Source organism: Peromyscus californicus, unplaced genomic scaffold (genome assembly GCF_007827085.1).
Source record: "Peromyscus californicus insignis strain IS unplaced genomic scaffold, ASM782708v3 Scaffold_4__1_contigs__length_199733344, whole genome shotgun sequence".
NCBI classification, from domain to species: domain Eukaryota; kingdom Metazoa; phylum Chordata; class Mammalia; order Rodentia; family Cricetidae; genus Peromyscus; species Peromyscus californicus.
In genome coordinates, this window is record NW_026294562.1 from 149,685,897 (window position 1) to 149,704,188 (window position 18,292).

Genomic DNA, 18,292 nt, shown 5'->3' on the forward strand with positions numbered 1-18,292 from the left:
GGAAAGGGTATGATTTTTCCCTTCATCTTGCTTACATTCACAGTGACTGTTGCACACACAAGTATATGTATGTGAAGTAATACTCAGAATATTTGTGACTGTTTAATGAATGGTCAGACATGTCTATGAACATACATACTTGCATGTGTGTAATCATGAAAATGTGTTTGCATATTTCAATGAGCATATAGACGTATGGGTCTGAATAAAGGCATGTGAGTGAACATACGTGGGCATACATAAAAAGGCAAGTGCCATAGAGCTAAGTAAATTCATTAATATAGCAGTAGTTAGGAATTTACACATGTATATTGGCGTGTTCATATATATTTACATGCATGCACATCTGTTTAGCACATATATGTACTACACTACAGTGAATGTGCATTAAATATATATTTGCATTCACTTGAATGGATATGTGTGTGAATATGTGATTTATGTTTTGCCTTATGAATACAGAAATGCTTATATTCAAAATGAGTGTGTATGTGGGTGTATTTCTACACTGTTCATTCAGTGATATTAGCACGCATATACAGAAGTGTGCACCTGGATTGGATTGGTTTCAGTAGAGACAGGCTGGGGCCCAGGAGCCCAGCAGAGACTCTTAGAGAGTCATCCAGCCAGAGGCAGCTGGCTCCCAGCTCCTGTCTTGTGTATGGTGGAAATGCTGTTTCTTCAGCCCAGAGGATGCACAGGACATGTCTTCCTGGGTCAGCATGGCCACTGTCAAGACTGAGCTCCCAGATTGTTGCCATACACACCAGGGTGTGTGTGTGTGTGTGTGTGTGTGTGTGTGTGTGTGTGTGTGTGTGTGTGTACCACCAGCACCCTGGCTGTCTGACACAGGAAGTCCCAGGGGAGAGGGTCAGGACCCGGAGTCCCTTTCAGGTGTGCTCAGGTGTCGGAGTTCATGACTGGTGGCCGGAGCTGGTTGGTTACAGTATTGAATCTCGCTGGCTTGAACTTGTCAGAGAGTGAAGTCTTCGGCTCTTTCGGTTCTGCCTTTAAAACAGACTTCAAACCTGACTACCTCTTCACCTTCCGACTGCTGGGACCGCACCGAGCCCCGCCCTCTTTTCTCTGGCCTGCTGCTTTGCCTCCCAGGTGGCCTTTCCCTCCCCTCTGCCCAGTACCAGTCAGATGGAGCCACCTCCACCTCAGTCCTCCAGAGGCTTCCTCTCTCGTTCCTAGGAAGAAGTCACACCCTCACCCGCCTTCTTGGACTGCACCACTCAGCCCTCCTCTGCCCTCCAAACCCCTCTACCCTCTTATCGTTAGGCTGTGCATCTCAGCTGTTATCACCTGAGTGTTCTTCAAGGTCAGCGTCGACCACACCCTGTTCCCACAATGCTCTTCTTCCAAATGTCCATGTAACTAACTTTCTCGGCTCCTTGAAGTCTCTGCTCCCTCTTCTCTGCCAACCCTGTTTAAAATGGTGACACATTCCTAAACACACCCTGTTTCCCTCCATGCCCCGCCCCCTGCCACAGTTCTACCCGCCTGCTAAAACAGACAGGGTACGTTCTTCTTCTCTAGGATACAAGTTTCACTAAGCCAGAGGGTGTTTGTTCTGTTTTGTTCACTGATGTTTCTCAAATTCTTGGGAGAATGCCTGAGATGTGTCCATCACCAGCGATCTGTTGAATGAATGAATTAGTAATAAAAGGAGCGCCACAAACTTCCTCCTGCTGGAGGCTGCTATGTCTGAGGAATCCCTTCTTTAGGGGCATAGCCCGTGCCTTCAGCAGGCAAAAGCTTCAAGGGCGTTCCAGCACAGGGGAAATCGTGTTCTGTGAGCTGCCTCTGTGTGGGTGTGTTTCAGCGTGTGCCAGCAGGGTTCGTTCCAATGCACCCTGCACCCCTGTGCCGCCACCTGCACCGTCTACGGGGACCGACACTACCGTACGTTTGATGGACTTCCGTTTGACTTCGTAGGGGCGTGCAAAGTGCACCTGATCAAGGTGAGTTCCTGGGCGTGTTCACCCAGCTGTCTCCATGGACACCCAGAATAGCCAGGGACCGAGACCTGTCAGATGAGTGAATGAGCTGGACTCCAGGCTACCGTATAATTGGGTGGGTGGGGAGATCTAAACCCTGAAGTGCGACTTCCAGAGGAGCCGGTCAGGGTGAAGGAAACCCTACTTCCGGTCCCCACACCATCACAGCCTTGCCCCACTAGTCCTAATGTTTTTTCTGTCTGTGCTAGAAAGAGCCCCTGCCTTTTAAGCTTCGGTAGCAATGTGTGTCTGGTTGTCTAATGCCATCTTTATGGATTCTCTCACTTAATTTTCATGGCAGTGGACAGATTGGGTTAGTTGTCCCAATGTGACAGATGGGACACCGTGGGCCTGGAGAAGTTAGAGAACTTGCTTGTGACACAGCTAGGCAGCCACAGAACCAGGAAACATGACTAGAAAAGTGCTGGGCCGCAGGAGTCACGTGGTAAAACTCTGTTCATGGATAGGAAGAAGAAGGGTGATGTGGGGGGCACAGGGAAGGCAAGAGTCCCCCAGAGGAAGAGGGGTGCCAGCAGGATGTGAGGCAGTGCTGGATGTTCCAGGGACACTGATTTTCTTAGGCCCATCCATCTCATTATATGAGTATCGGCAATAATCATAACGACAAGCAGACATGCACTTATTTATTTATTATTGATTTTTGTGGTCAGGGCTCGCATATGCTGGGTGAAACGGAACCTTTCACATGGACAAGCATTGAGCTAGAGTCTGTCTCGTCATTTCAATAACTCCACAAGATACACACTGTTGAACTCGTGCCATTTGATTTTAGTGTTTTTATTTGTCTGTTTGTTTTGAGATGAAGGACTTGCCATGTTGCCCAAGGTGAATTCGAAATTTTGAGTGGTCTCCATCGTGAGCAGACACACACCGTGATATGCCCATGCCTCAAAACTAATTTTGATTAGTTTTGAGACAGAGTCTCTCTCTCTCTCTCTCTCTCTCTCTCTCTCTCTCTCTCTCTCTCTCTCTCTCTCTCTCTCTCACACACACACACACACACACACACACACACACACACACACACACACATACTGTTTAGTTAACACAAATAAGACTTCACAGTTTTCTTTTTCCATTGGGTATTATCACACACTGCCAGTACGCGCTATGTTATTTTTTTTTTTTTTTTTTTGGAGCGCTATGTTATTTTTAATGCCAGTTGGAACATTCCATGCAGAGAGTACTGTGCCGCACGGGGATGGATGGGCTTTAGCTTGGTGGCAGTACTTCAGTGCTACAGCCAACACTTGTGTGACTGATGTCTTAGTCCTTAGGAGCGGAAGTGCTGCATGATAAGTGATGTGTATCTACCCTTCCATACTGCAAGCTTCCCGCAGAGCACTTACACTGTCTGAAGACAGTCCCCTCTCCTCCCGTTACACCCATTCACTCATTCATTCATCCCTCAGACTCTTTGGAAAAGTCACCACCTGCTAAACACAGCACTAGGCAGCCAGAAAATGAATCTGAGTGTCAGCAGAGAACTGAAATGAGCTGCCCGAAGCCACACAGCTGATGAGACGTAGGTTAAGGACTGGCGAGATTCCTCAGTCAGTAGAGATCTTGCTTTACAAGCGCAGGGGCCTGAGATCATCTCCAGAACTCACATAAAAGCTGGACTGAACTTGTAGTTCAAGTGCTGGGGAGGCAGAGACAGGCGTCTCCCTGGGGCTCCCTGGCCCACCCTAGCCAACTCAGTGAGTTCCGGGCCAGTGAGAGATCTTGTTTCCCTGTAAAGGTGGGCAGAATCCAATGACGACATCCAAGGTTGTCATCTGGCTTCCACATTGCATGTGCATGCATACTTGCACATAGCTGCCTGGGTTACCTCCATGTCACACACAAACACACATGTACCTCCACACCAACACTCACCAAAAATAAAAAAAAAATGGGTGGAAAAGCCCCCAGCCCCCATGCCTTCTCTCCTGTGCTCCTCACAGGACGAGTCCTTTCCTTGGCTGTACCGGCTTCTTTTCTCCTCTTCAGAGTACATCAGAGCAGAGCTTCTCGGTGATGGTGGAAGATGTGAACTGCTACAGCTCCGGCGTCATCTGCAGGAAGTCCATCTCCATCAACGTGGGCAGCTCACTGGTCATCTTCGATGACGACTCCGGGGATCCGGTAAGGGCCTGCGCTGGGGAAGGTTGGCAGACAGTGTACGATTGGTGGTGGTGAGGCAGGAGAGGGTTGGGATCCATAGTGCCGCTGAGGCAGAAGTTCTGACTGGATTCTTTATAAAGGGCAGGAGCAGAGGTCAGTATAGGGGTGGAGGGAGGGAGCGGTGTTAGTGAGGTACTGGAGTTGGACAATGATTCATGGCCACTTCTGGTTGGTTTGGCGTTGAGGGACACTTGGGTTCAGGACTGACTCGTTCTGTCTCTCTAGAGTCCTGAGAGCTTCCTGGATGAGAAGCAGGCTGTCCACATCTGGAGAGCAGGCTTCTTCACGCTGGTGCATTTCCCACGGGAGCACATCACCCTCCTATGGGACCAGAGAACCACTGTGCATGTACAGGCCGGCCCTCAGTGGCAGGTAGTTGTGAGACCTGAGCACCACCATTTCTGCCATTGTCCAGGACTAAGGCAGGCTGCTGCTGCCCTTGGTTGAGATGTCCCTCTCTGAGGGCCTGAGAGGATCACAACCCTGTCCTGTCCCGTGCTACCCATTCTGTTCTGGCATCTTTCTCTGGCCTTGCCCCATCCCTCTTTAAAGCATTCTTCCCACAGTTGTCCTGGACCAACAGTCTTGGTGCTGCAGCTCAGCCCTTCTATACTGGCAGCTGACATAGTACCCTCCCTCCTCTCAGGGTCAGCTGGTGGGCCTTTGTGGGAACTTTGACCTGAAAACTGTCAATGAGATGAGGACCCCAGAGAACCTGGAGTTGACGAACCCCCAGGAGTTCGGCAGCAGTTGGGCTGCAGTGGAGGTAAGGACTTCCAGCTGGCTGGTACCTCTCACTCTCTTAGATGGGCCATATAGATCCTGGATCCAAGTCAGGGGAGAGCAATATCAGTGTGCAGCCCTTCCTGGGAATGCCCTCTGCCTCTGACTGGTATTCATAGCCTAAAATTCTGTCCCTGCCCCACAAGGCAGGCAGCCCACCCTGCCCTTGGCCAAATGTGACTGGTGAAATGTTTGGAAAAGATGGGGTTCCTATCCTAGGCAAGGGAGCCCCCTAGTGTGGAAGGCAGGGCTTGTGGAACCCTGGCAGGCCTGTCCACCCTCCCCACCATCACCACTTTGGGCACTAGCTAGGACAACAGAGAAGAGAATCCTGTACACTGAGGCAGTCCTCAGTGACTGCATCATGGAGAAGGTGAGGCCAAGGGTGGAATTTAGCAGATAGGCTGTGTTTGGAGGGAGACCATGAGCAGAAGCATCGTGGCATCCCTGAGGGTTGGAAGGTGCCTGACGCTGCCAAGCTGTGAGCTGTCGGGGGAACCGTGCTGAACTGAGAACAGGAAACTTGACTTCTTGTCTTGGCTTATCTTGGGCTCTCTGGGTGAACTTAGTCTTCTGTTGAAGTGAGGGGTCTGGGCCAGAAGAGGACCCATGACAACTCTCATCAGTCCCAAGAGGCTGCCTGCAAAGTGTCACTGAGAAATATCTAAGGACTGTGATTGATTAATTATGTCTGCCTTGGGTGCAGCAATGGAGAATGGTGATATGACTGTTTCACATATCACTTGCCTGCGCTGAGTGGATCTTAGTTCTTTGCAGGAGGATAGATAGAGAGGGGAGGCAGAGCAGCTGGGCATGGCACCCACTCCCATTTTAGAAAAACTGAATGGGTGACTGATTTTTTTATTTGTGAACCCTCTCCCCACCAGTCCATATTTCTTTATTGCTTATAACTTTAGGCATGCTGGGGAGGCAGGGCATAATAATATAGGCCTGGGGAAGTAGGACCAGCTCTGGGGAAACATGTGTTAACCACCCTTTGCTGTGTAACAGTGGTGGTCAACTTGAGACCACTGAGTAACACCTCAGTTCCTGGTGCTTAGAAATCAGAACATGGGTTTTCTACTCTGTGTCCCATAGGCTGCGCTCAAGGTGACATCCAGGGCTGGGCTCTCACCCAGAAGCTCCACACGTGGGCGGCTGTGGGTCATCTCCACTCCTGGACCTGTAGGCCTGAAACCTTTGGCTTTCAGTAGCTGTCGGCCAGAGAGCACCCTCAGTTCTTAGAGGCCACTCACTTCCTGTCACGTGGGTTCCTAACATAGCCGCCTGCTTCCTCACAGCTAGTAAGGGACAGACTCCCAGGGAGGTGGGCTCTGGGACCTCATCTGATGCAACCATGTGATCACAGATACCCAACCTGGTGTGTTCCCAGAACCTTTGGTGTATTCTGTTTGTTGGGAGCAGGTTGGAGGCTGCTCCCACTCTCCAGGGGAGGGGATTAAACAAGGATGTGGATACCAAGAGGGCAGTCTCAGGGCCTCCCTGTGACCAGGCACAGGCACTTGAGGGATAGGGAGATCTCTGCTCGGTGCCCTAAGTGCGGCTCTTCCTTTATCCTGCAGTGCCCAGACACCCCTGACCCCCGGGACACGTGCGTCCTGAACCCTGTCCGAGAACCATTTGCCAGGAAGGAGTGTGCTATTCTGCTCAGTGAGGTGTTCGAGACCTGCCACCCCGTGGTGAGTGCCTGTGTTAAGTGGACCCTCCTCCGCCCCTCCTAAGTCCCTCCCACCTTCCAAGGACCTCTCCTTCTCAAAGACTCCCTTAAAAGAAGGGAGACTGGAGGTGGCAGTACATCCCAGCACTCTGGAGGCAGAGGCAGGCAGATCTCAGTGAGTTCGAGGCCAGCCTGGTCTACAGAGTCAGTTCCAGGACAGCCAGGACTGTTACAGAGAGAAACCCTGTCTTGAAAAACAGAGAGGAGAGAGAGAGAGAGAGAGAGAGAGAGAGAGAGAGAGAGAGAGAGAGAGAGAGAGAGAAGAGAGGAGAGAGAGGGAGGGAGAGAGGGAGGGAGGGAGGGAGGGAGGGAGGGAGGGAGGGAGGAGAGAGAGAAAGAGCCATCTCTTTTCCTCCACTCTCCTGCTTCTGCTCTGCTGAGATGATCCTTCCCCAAGTCCCTGCCGCCCTGGGACAGCCAGCCAGGCCTCTGCTCTCCACAAACCCAGCTAGACCTGGCTCCCCCTGCTCATGAGCAAGTTCTGTTGCAGAGTGAGCACTGACCCGTGCTGCACCCCTGCCTGTTCACGGCCCGCCCTGGGATGAGGAGGCTGGGGTTCAGTTCCACGTGCCTCCTCCAGGGCTTCAAAGACCATTGCAGCCTGGCCTTTGTGTCTCCAGCCTGGCTGGGCAGGTCACACACTCTGTCTGTGCTTTGTCGGTTCCCTAGTCCCCCGAGTCCAACATCCTGTGGCTTATTCCAGCTCATCCTACCTGGGGCCATCTTTATATGGTGCTGTCACAGAAAAGACGCAGGCTTGACATTCGGAATCCTCCGACCTTCCCTAGGTTGATGTCACTTGGTTTTACTCAAACTGCCTGACGGACACATGCGGCTGCAGCCAGGGTGGTGACTGTGAGTGCTTCTGTGCCAGCGTGTCTGCCTACGCCCATCAGTGCTGCCAGCACGGGGTGGTCATTGATTGGCGGACCCCCCGCCTCTGCCGTGAGTGTTCCAGACCACACCCGCATGGCTGTATAGTCCTGTGTTGCAATTGGTGAGCCTGTGGTAAAGAAAGAGAGATGAGAAAGGGGTGCTCGAGGTCATGCAGGAGAGTGGGGTGGCTGGAGCTCATCCCCGAAGGGGCTGATTAGCCTCATTGCTAGGAGAGTTCCCAGTCCTGGGCTCCAGGGCCACACTGGCTTTTGCATGCTGTGTGACCTCAGACAAGCTGCTCAACTCCTCTGAGCCTCAGTTTTTATCACCTGAAAAATAGGAATAGACAGCCTCTAGCTAACTCTCTGTAAGCTCAAACAGGATAATGAACATAAAAGCCTTTTGTCAGCTGAGCTGTGGAGAGAGGTCCTGTTTACTCAAAACAGTGTGGGCCTGTGGATACTGCTGATTGACACTTCTGTGAGATGGAAATATTGTGTGGGCACACAGGCATATGTGCACACACACTCACACACAATTATATACATACACTATTGGGAGTATAGATATATACCATAAAATACACAAAAGAAGTAAAAGGTGAAATAAAATGTGTAGAAGGTTAATTTCCTAAAATCTAAGGTCATTTCCCTTAGATTCCAATATCCCACAGTGGGTTTTTTCCGACCTTGTGTTCGGGACAGTGGCAAGTGCCCAGGCTCGACAAGGGAAGAGAATGTGGGTCTGCTCAGTTCTGCCAGCTGGGGCCAGGGTTCATCACTTCTCCACAGCACAGGAGCAAAGCCAAGTCCCCACCTCACAGCCACGGAGGACGTGAAGTGAAACAAACTTCCTACAGTGCCGGTGTACTGTTGCCACAGCACTGTTAATAGATACATGGCTGTTGGCAAAGCCCCAGCCTCAGGAGCTCCAGGCTGGGGGACCTCAGGGGGAAGATGGGGGAGCACCCTCCTCCGCTTGGTTTCCTTTCTTCCTGCCTGCTCCCCTGAGACTCTTCAGCACAGATGCTGGGTCCTGGTGGGGTCTCCCCTCTCCTGGCTTCTGGTAACCACCCTTTAGGAAGGAGAGGGACACACAGGTTTGTGGAGGACCTACCATGACATGCTGCATGTGTGTTGTCTCATGTAATAATTAGAACTAAGGTAAAGCAGTTGAGGCACTTGACAGGGGTGTGACATTTATAGGGACACCAGAAAACTCAGCGATCCAACACAATAACGTTTTAATGCAGTGTCTTTAAAAACTAAAGATTGCTGCAAAAGTATTGTTGATGAACAAATATCAAAGGTCAGTGTTATCACTTTCCCCTGGGTCTAGGTTCCATGATGGCTCAGTGGGACCCTGTTACTGCTTATTTGAATGTTTTGATGTTGTGTTTATTATGAACTTTTTGTATTGATTTGAATATGTTTAGAATGTCACATTAAGGTAGGATTAGCTGTTGACCTAAAGAAAGCAGAGATAGTTTCTCCAAAGATTAATAAGGTTTTCAGTGGGTATCAAATTATCACAATGGGAATGCATTGACCTCACTGAGCTATGAGTTTATGGGACATTGAGGCAAGGAGGGATTTTAAAGGTAAAGTGAGAAATACTACACAAGATATTTTAAAACCAATAATCCTGGGCCAGTGAGACAGATCAGCAGGTAAAGGTACTTGCTGCCAAGCCTGACCACCCGAGTTCATTTCCAGGTCCCCTGTGATAGAGGAAAAGAACAGACACCCCCAGGTTGTTCTCTGACCTCCACATATATGCCATGTCACATGCATCCCCCCAGTAAACAACTAGATGTAACTTAAAGGAAAAGTCCTTGGCTAACACATTAAAATGAATGCTGTTCAGATCAACAGCAAGTCCTGTCAGTCCAAGGTTGGACAGATGGGGACAGACGTCCCTGCAAAAGTGTTTCTTTTTCTTTTCTTTTCTTTTTTTTTTTTTTCAAGACAGGATTTCTCTGTGTGGTTTTGGTGCCTGTCCTGGATCTCGCTCTGTAGACCAGGCTGGCCTCAAACTCACAGAGATCTGCCTGGCTCTGCCTCCTGAATGCTGGGATTAAAGGCATGCACCACCACTGCCCGGCTGCAAAAGTGTTTCTTGCATCAATGTGTAGCCATTAAGCTGGCTGGCCAATGAGCCCCAGAGATCCATCCCCTTGCCTCTGTCTCCCTAACACTGGCTTGAACTTGGTCCTCATGCTGGTGAGGCAAGCGCTTTACCAACCGAGTCACCCCCCCCCCCATAGTTTTACGGTTCAGCACTCCACGTCCACAAATGAGGAAAAGCAAGTGCTTGCCCGTAGGCTTATGGCAAGCCTGCTCCTCACTCTGTTTTTTATTTTTGAGACAGGGTATCTCTATGTAGTCCTGGCTGCTACATAGACCAGAATGGCCTCAAACTCACGGAGACCTGTCTGTCTCTGCCTCCCAAGTCCTGGAATTAAAGGCGTGTGCCATCATGCCTGGCTTCATCTCCTGATCCTTAATGACGGCAAGAGGGCACAACCAAATGTGTTGATTGTGGGTCTGGGGTGTAAAGAGGAGTTGATGACTCTCTTCACACCATCCCTGTGTATGAGGCAGACGCCTCCTCAGCCTTTGTCCCTCGTGCGCCCAGCTGGTTCCTCATAGTTTTGTTCTTGGTTGACACACTCTGGCAAGGTCTGGCAATTGCTCACCCCTAGAGGAAGGAGGAATCTGTAAGAGAGATGCTACTGGACAGATGCAGATCATCCACTAGAGGGCGCAATGGGTCCATGCTTTAGGGGCTCCTTCCTGCCTAGAAGCGCTTTGGTGCAGCCAGATACTGCACAGAGGGTTGTGGAGAGCCTGGGATCCTGGAGCCCTTTGTCCAGTTCCATCCAAGGCTGAGGGACTTCTGACTCACGCTTGCATTCCTTCTTTGGGACTCTTCTGCAAAATACCCAATCAGAGCTTCTCCACTTTGGTTCCGTTTATGGTATTTGAGACAGGATCTCTAGTCCGGGCTTATTTCAGACTCCCTATATAGCCAAAGATGAACTTGAGCTCGATACTTCTGCCTCCACCTCTTGAGTGCTGGGATTAGAGGTGTGCACTACCACACCATATAATGCAATGCTGGAGAACCACTGGACCCAGGACCTTGTATGTGCCAGGCAAGTTCTCTACTGACCAGGCTGCATCTTCACTCCTACACCTTCATATTCTGTTCTTGACCTTTATGGTCACACAAAACATACTCTTCTGTCCAACATTCCTTCGTTCGTTTGCTCATTCATTCATTCATTCATTCATTCATCACTTTGCTGAGTGCTACTCCAAGTCAGGTTTTGAGCCTTGTGCTGGGGTGCAAGGAAGGACCACTACGTTTCCTTCTCTTAAGACACATGGATCTGCAGGGCAGTGGTAGTTCACACCATTAATCCTGGCATTTGAGTGGCAAAGACAGGCAGATCTCTGAGTTCAAGGCCAGCTTTGTCTGCAGAGTGAGTTCCAGGACAGCAGGACTATGCAGAGAAATGCTGTCTTGAAAGACAAGCAAACCAAAAACCGTTTGGATCCAAGTCCATCCCTCAATCTTGGAGTTTTGGAAATAGGCCAGATCCAGTCTTTGATGAGGGGAGGCTGGGTCCAGGTGCCGTGCTCATGGGAAATCTCTCTTCTTTCTTCTTTAGCATACGACTGTGACTTCTTCAACAAAGGTAAGCCAGATTTCCCCCAAGTGGAGCCTTGGGAGGGGGCGGGGCCTGGCTGGGGCACTGCTGACTCTGTCCTTGGGCCACATCAGTGCTGACCTCCTGAGGTGCTCCTGGCTCTGGGACAGCTGAGACTGTTCCAGGGGGGACTGTGTGATGGGGAGTCCCGATGGTGCAGGGCTTAGGGACGTCCAGGACTTTATCCACAGCTGTCCCTGCAGCCCCGTGTGAGGCCCAGGACGGCAGCCTTCTTGGGCATTTTCATCACTCAGGGCGGCTTCACCAGGCAGCAGGAAGCCACTGGTGTTAGTGTGCCCGCCCCACAGCGTTTCTGATTGGGCCCGATAAGCTCATCAAGTGTCACCAGGGTTCTCTGAAGACCCGAGTTGTCCAAAGCAGGTGCAGACCGCTTTCTCTGAGGAACGCTGCTGAAAACCTAGATGGGATCTTCAAACACCCAAGAGTTCATGGAACCAAGATATGCACCCACATCTAGAGTATTGATGGAGATGGAAATACAAGTCATTGCCAAGGACCAAGGGAGATTAGTGTCCAGTATTAGAGCCACTTAATCAGTTTGGTCAGAGGTTGAATGGGCTGTGGCAAGATGGCCGCCAGAATAGTTCTCAGCGTCAAACTTGGCCCACCTGGGGGCCTTCAGTGCCCTAGCCCTTTGGCGTCTAAGCCCCTACGTCTCCTCCCAGCGCACCCTGCAGGAGCTGGCCTGTGTAGGTGTGGGCATAGGCTTCGTGCACATTTTGATGCTGATTTGGGTTTGGGAAGTGTCTTCCCAGCAAGACTATTGAGTGGAAAACCAGAAATAAAAAAGAGATGTGGGTGCTCCTCGGTACTGTGGAGGAGAAGGCTTAGTGTGATACGAGGGAGAATACAGTTAGAGGCAGAGGCATCTGGAAGAGTCCAGAGTGAGCATGACCCTGAGCCAGGCCATGTGAAGAGAGAGGGGGAAGGGAGAGAGGAGAGCCAGGAGCCAAGGGGCCAAAAGGTAAGAGGATAAAAAAGCACCGGTATAACCAAAATGGCTGGATTATGTAGGACAGAGCAGCTGGGGGAAGGGCAGCCCAGCCCCTGGGCTGGACGAGTTTAGGGTAGGGGATGGGGTATGCCAGCCAGGAGGACCCTGTAACACAGTGTTTCTCAACCTTCCTACCGCTGTGACCTTTAATACAGCTCTTCATGTTGTGGTGACCCCCAACCATACAATTATTTCATTGCTAGTTCATAACTGTAATTTTGCTACTGTTGTGAATCATAAGGTAAACATCTGATATGTAGATGGTCTTAGGCGACCCCTGTGAAGGGTGGTTGACCCCCCCCAGGGGTCACGACCCACAGGTTGAGAACTGCTGCTACAACAGGTAGGCACTGAGGTATGCTGGGAGGACCTGGCAGCCAGCATCAGCTTTGATGTGTCACTCGGCAGCTCAATTAGCCATTTGTCCCAGGTTTAAGAGCTAACAACTATGGCTTAGGGAAAGGAAACGAGAGACAAGATTAGGGGTGAGGGAGAGGAGGGCTGGATGGACCAGACTGCAACATCACAGCTCAGAGAGATGGTCCTGCCTAATGGTAGTTCCAAGGGGCAGCTGATGGTCCCAGACTCTGGGAGAACGGCGTTTCCTGGGACAGGAGGGTCCCTGTGACATCAGGCAAGGCATTTCAGCAGCAGTTCTCCCCCTCTGCGGCATTTTGGGTGTCAGTAACTTGCAAAGGACAAGCTGCTTCTAGCATCCTCCACCCACCCACCCGCCCACTCGCCCATTTCTTGGTTCGTTTTTTTTTTCCCAGCATTTTCTGTGGCCCAGGCCTCATGGGGTGCTGGGAAAGAAGACCTTTGCAGAGGTCCATGGGAGCCTTCCATGGGTGTGCTCTGAACCCTGCATTTGTTGAAACTGGTCACTGCTTTGAGTGTTCACGCCATCGAAGTCAGCCGATGTGACCCACTTTTTTTTTTTTTTTTTTTTTTGAAGAAAACATTAAACTTTTATTCTGAAAGTGTATTATACAAATGATTCCATTAAATGTAAATAGACTAAATAATTAAATCATGGAAAAGATAAATAAATAAAATATAGGCAAAGTACACATACACACTTAAGAGACACATTTTAGCCGGGCGGTGGTGGCGCACGCCTTTAATCCCAGCACTTGGGAGGCAGAGCCAGGCGGATCTTTGTGAGTTCGAGGCCAGCCTGGACTACCAAGCGAGTTCCAGGAAAGGCGCAAAGCTACACAGAGAAACCCTGTCTCGAAAAACCAAAAAAAAAAAAAAAAAAAAAAAAAAAAAAAAAAAAAAAAAGAGACACATTTTAGAGGCATAACTACAAAATTAAAATTCAAAATTCTGGTGCATAAAGATGAAAAGAATGTTAGGAAATCACTATCACTGAGCTGCAACACTGTGCTCAAAAGTATTCTTTTTCTCAACAGAATTTACAGTAAGCCCAATGTATGTGACTCATTGCTATATAATTCTGATGCCTAATCTTGGTTGTGAACTTGACTACATCTAGAATCAACTAAAACCTAAGCAACTGGGCACAACTTTGATTGACTTTTCTTCTTAGAATCATTCATGACAGGAAGACTTACCTTGAATCTTGATCATTTGAGGACAAAAAGCTCACCCTTATTCTGGGCCATATTTTCTTATGGCCTCCCCATTAAGAGGACATGGAAGAAAGAAGCTTTTGTCTATTTCCTGCTTGCTTTCCAGTGCTCAAGTTCACCTACCCTGCTGAGGAGACATTACTTTATTACTTATGTTACTAGTATTATAATCCATTTCCTTAAAGCACATGCTGTCATGGCAACCTGGCTGTTAAGACTGTAAGCTTGTTGCCTTTCAGCAACAGCAGCAAAAGGAAGGCTCTAGATGCCTGCCTTCTCTGGGAATCCTCCAGGGCTGTAATCACTCTGTGTGCACTGAGGGGAAATCAGCAATGAGAAACAGCCATGCTCTTGTAAGAGGACTCAGATTTCATGGTTATGAAAAGGACACTTTGGTGAACATCTGAAATATGCGAGCTGTCTTTTTTTTTTCCAGTGTATTGATCTTTGGTACCATCTTTGGGTTTTATCTGCCTAATTACAGGATACATGAGTAGGGCAGCCAGAAAGCTGAAAGACTTGTGAAATAATGAGAAGCCACCATGCAATCCAACTGTTTTAACCCCACCAAGATCCAGTTATCAGAAGATGACTGTTGAATTACTGAGCAGGGCTCGAGAAGCACTATTTTGTCCACCCACTACCTGTTACTCTTTTGGTTCGGAAGAGCACCTTTTTAAAGGAATTGGAATTATGAGAAACACCAACAGCAACAACACACACTACTTCTATGTGATTCCAATACAGACTGAACACCCACTAAGACATCCAGCTTCTTGGAATGAACAACTCTTGGCCTTTCCATCGGGAGATAGGAATTGTTGGGCTAGCTGGACCACAGCCTATAGGCCACTCTATGAAATCCCCCTTTAGTAAGCATTGATTCATTCAATCTGTTATGTTTTTCTTGAGAATACTGACTGATACAGTACTCATAGTGCATTGTAATATTTAATAATCACAATTAGTGGGCTATGACTTGCTAAAGTGTGTGAATAAATTTGTATGAACAATTTTGTGCTCAGAGAGTTGGACAAAAGAAAATCATCATACACATTATTTATGTAGACTTCAAAATAGACAATTCATAAGCCCTGTGACCCACTTTTTATCGGTTTTTTGAGAGCTGGTTGCTGACCATTGACCGGCACACTACGCTGTCTGTCTGCTTTCTAATGAAGGACCCAGATGGGTCCACACCACAAAGCTGTGACTGCTGTGTTCTCTCCAAGAGCTGGTAGAGCGTGGAGGGGAGTGTGGTGGGAAAGGGTGCGGGGAGAGCTTCCCTAAGGAGGGGGTGACATTTGAGCTGCTCTCCAGGGACTGAGGAGGTGTCTTGAAGGCAGGAGAGGAGGAGGATTTCTCTGGGGATGGGGGACAGCAGGATGAGATGAGTTAGGACAGCCATGTGGCTCTTTCAATGAAGCAGGAAGTCCAGTGTGACAGGAGCCCCTGTGGGGTAGGGGGCAAAGCGTGGGTCCAGTGCGGAAGAGCCCTGAAATAAAGCTGTGTTCTTGAGATTCTATCCTAGAGATGAGGAGAGCCACTGGGGAGAGTGGCTGGGAAGGTGACCCAGACAGCTGTGGGACACACCAGAGGCAGGAAGGTCATTTATAAAACAATTGTCTGGGACACCCACATCCCCTCTACCCTCTCCCCACCCTATATCCAAAGCCTCCCCAAACACAAACGGGACATGTGCAAGAAATAAATAGATACAAACTTTGAGCTCTGAGGTCATGGCTGGCATCCCTCAGGATTGGGTGGGGGTCCCTAGTGATGTCTGTCATGGTAATGGCTCATGCTTACGGGGGTGACTGTCACAGGCTCCCTGTGCAATGGCCTTAAGCACCGAGGGAGGGTCCATCTCCTTCAGGGGCTGCTAGCCTGGGGTTCCTGACCCATCATAGCCACTAAAGTTCCTGTGGTCTGGGATGAGAAGCCACCGAAAGGCCCTTTCTAACACCCCCGCCTCTCCTCAACTTCCGATGGGTGGGACAGGCGGGTCGGGTCGTGGGGCTTATGACAGGGGCTCTCCTCTCCAGCGCTAGGTAAGGGTCCCTACCAGCTGTCCAGCGTGGCGGCCGGCGGCACTCTTGTGGCTGCGAAGGCAGTGGACAGTGACATGGGCCTTGTGAGGGCAGAGGACCTGGCGCCAGGGGACATTTCAAGCTTCCTGCTGACAGCTGCTCTGTACAAGGCCAAGGCCCATGGTAAGGCCCACCCTCTGGCTGCAGTCCAGCCCTCTCAGGAAAGGCAGTGCCAGCAGACAGACACAGACGGGGGGGGGGGGGGGGGGGGGGGGGGGGGGGGGGGGGGGGTGGGGGGGGGGTGGGGGGTGGGTGGCCGTGGGGGGAGGGAGGGGTCCTGAAGTCCGAAGCCACCCACAGGGCTCCAGCCCCACGCTCTGTTACTAGTTCAGACTAGTTTCTTAACCTCTGTGACCCCAAACTGCCGAGGACAGGACCCACACAGGCCGTTGTCCCCTACTGTTTTTTCAGAGAATTGCAGAGGCTGCCGCCCTCCTCCTCCTGTGTCCTTCTCTTCCTTCTCGCTGGCCTCCTCCCTCTTTCCTCCTTCTCTCTTTCCCCTCTCTTTGTGCCCACCCCCTTCTTCTCTCCTCCGTTCTCCTGGTCTCCCTCTCTCTGAGCCTTAGGCACAGGAACTAGAGACATTAAGAGACTTAGTCCCTGCCCAGCAGGCATTCCAGCCCCACAGCAGGACAACGAGAGAGAGAGAGAGAGAGAGAGAGAGAGAGAGAGAGAGAGAGAGAGAGAGAGAGAGAGAGAGAGAGAGAGGAGTGCTTCAGAGTCCCATGTGGGGGGTCTGCCTGGGTCGAGCTAGCTTGAGAAATGGAAACTTACAGTGACAGGAAGAAATGGGGAGCACTGGACGTGATGAGGACACTAAGTCGCTGAATCGCCAGACCCCGTTGAAGGGAGGCAAGACAGGACGGGAGAGGGCAGCTGTGGGCTTCTCTAACCTCCCGCCTTAGTCCCAAGAGATGAATGACCAGAGGGTGGCCGGTGAGCAGAAGGAGGAAGGCCGAGGATGAGGAGGAAGGTCAGAGGAGCAGTGACAGGGTCCAGCGAGTCCCCAGGGAGCTGCCAGCCCCAACCACTGAGTGTGAGGACACGTGCTAGTATGCTGCGTCCCCCCCCCCCCCCCAGATCTGGTTCTCTGTGTACACTGACCTAACTCCCGTGGTTCTGCAGACCCTGATATCGTGTCCCTGGAGGCGGCGGACAGACCCAACTTCTTCCTGCACACCACAGCCGACGGGTCTCTAGGGATGACTAAGTGGCAGGGTGGTGAAGCCTTCCAACAGCACGCCTCCTTCTCCCTGCACCGGGGGACATGGCAGGCTGGCCTGGTGGCTCTGGAGTCCCTGGCAAAGCCTGGTTCCTTCCTCCACTCATCAGGCCTTAAGCTGGCTCTGCGGACATACGAGCACACAGAGGCATTTCGTGGCGGTGCGCTCTTCCGCCTTCTGGGTAAATGTCTGCCCTGCCGTTGCTCTTAAGTCTGGGGCGTCTGCCTCACTCAGCTGCTTTTCCTGACCTCTTCCCTTCCGCGTGTCCCCAAGGAACAGAATCCTCATCCTTTTGGAGAGGGGAGGGGTGCTCCCTGGTGGCTACCCCTGGAATGGGAGGTGATCTGATGTCCATATTGGCAGATTAGGGAGTGGTGGCGGGGTGGGTTGAGACCTAGCCAACTTCCTGGTTCCTGCCTGCTGCCACAGGCCACTTGCATAGTGTAGAAATACGTGGCCTGTGTGGAAGTGAGCGGGAAGCTGAGCCTGGGGGAGGTTCATGGAGCGCTCAGCTCCCTGTTTCCTGCCTTAGGACACGTACCGGCCCCCAGAGTTTAAAGTGTACCCGTAGGGGCACCAGGCCGAGAAGCCAGCAGGATCTCAGCTTCTTAACTCCTGTTCTACCCATAGTCACTTGTCCTCATTGCAGGGCAGGGGAGGCACGGGCTGAGCTGGGGTAATTCCGGGTGGGTCTGGTGTTCAGTCTCTCAGCCCAGCGACTTGGAGGGGACTGTCTTTCCAGATGCCAAGCCCTTGGGGGCCGCCTACCCCATCTGCGAGTGGCACTATGATGCCTGTGCCAGCCCCTGCTTCCAAACCTGCCGGGACCCATGGGCAGCCAGCTGCCAGGATGTGCCCAGGTAAGGCCAGGGGGCAGTGGGCATGGAGTCAACGCCTGTGAAACAGAGTCTGAGCGCACTGTGAGCATGTGTGTAGACACGCCTGTGTGGGTGTGTGTAGGGGTGTGTACTAAGGTGAGTATAGGGCTGTGTGTGTCAGGGGAATCTATTTTGTGTGTGTGTCTTAGTTATTTTTCTCACGGCTGTGACAAGAGCAGCCTCAGGGAG

General features: G+C 50.9%; 1 protein-coding gene across 1 annotated transcript in view; it reads left to right on the forward strand.

Moving 5' to 3' along the window:
• Nucleotides 1-18,292, forward strand: part of Otog (otogelin) — a 74,487-nt gene that overhangs the window by 28,914 nt on the left and 27,281 nt on the right. The window contains 10 exon segments of the mRNA XM_052713155.1: nucleotides 1,829-1,967; nucleotides 4,017-4,151; nucleotides 4,416-4,562; nucleotides 4,837-4,956; nucleotides 6,557-6,673; nucleotides 7,500-7,656; nucleotides 11,264-11,290; nucleotides 15,958-16,125; nucleotides 17,128-17,406; nucleotides 17,968-18,085. Coding sequence (XP_052569115.1) covers nucleotides 1,829-1,967; nucleotides 4,017-4,151; nucleotides 4,416-4,562; nucleotides 4,837-4,956; nucleotides 6,557-6,673; nucleotides 7,500-7,656; nucleotides 11,264-11,290; nucleotides 15,958-16,125; nucleotides 17,128-17,406; nucleotides 17,968-18,085 — 1,407 coding nt within the window.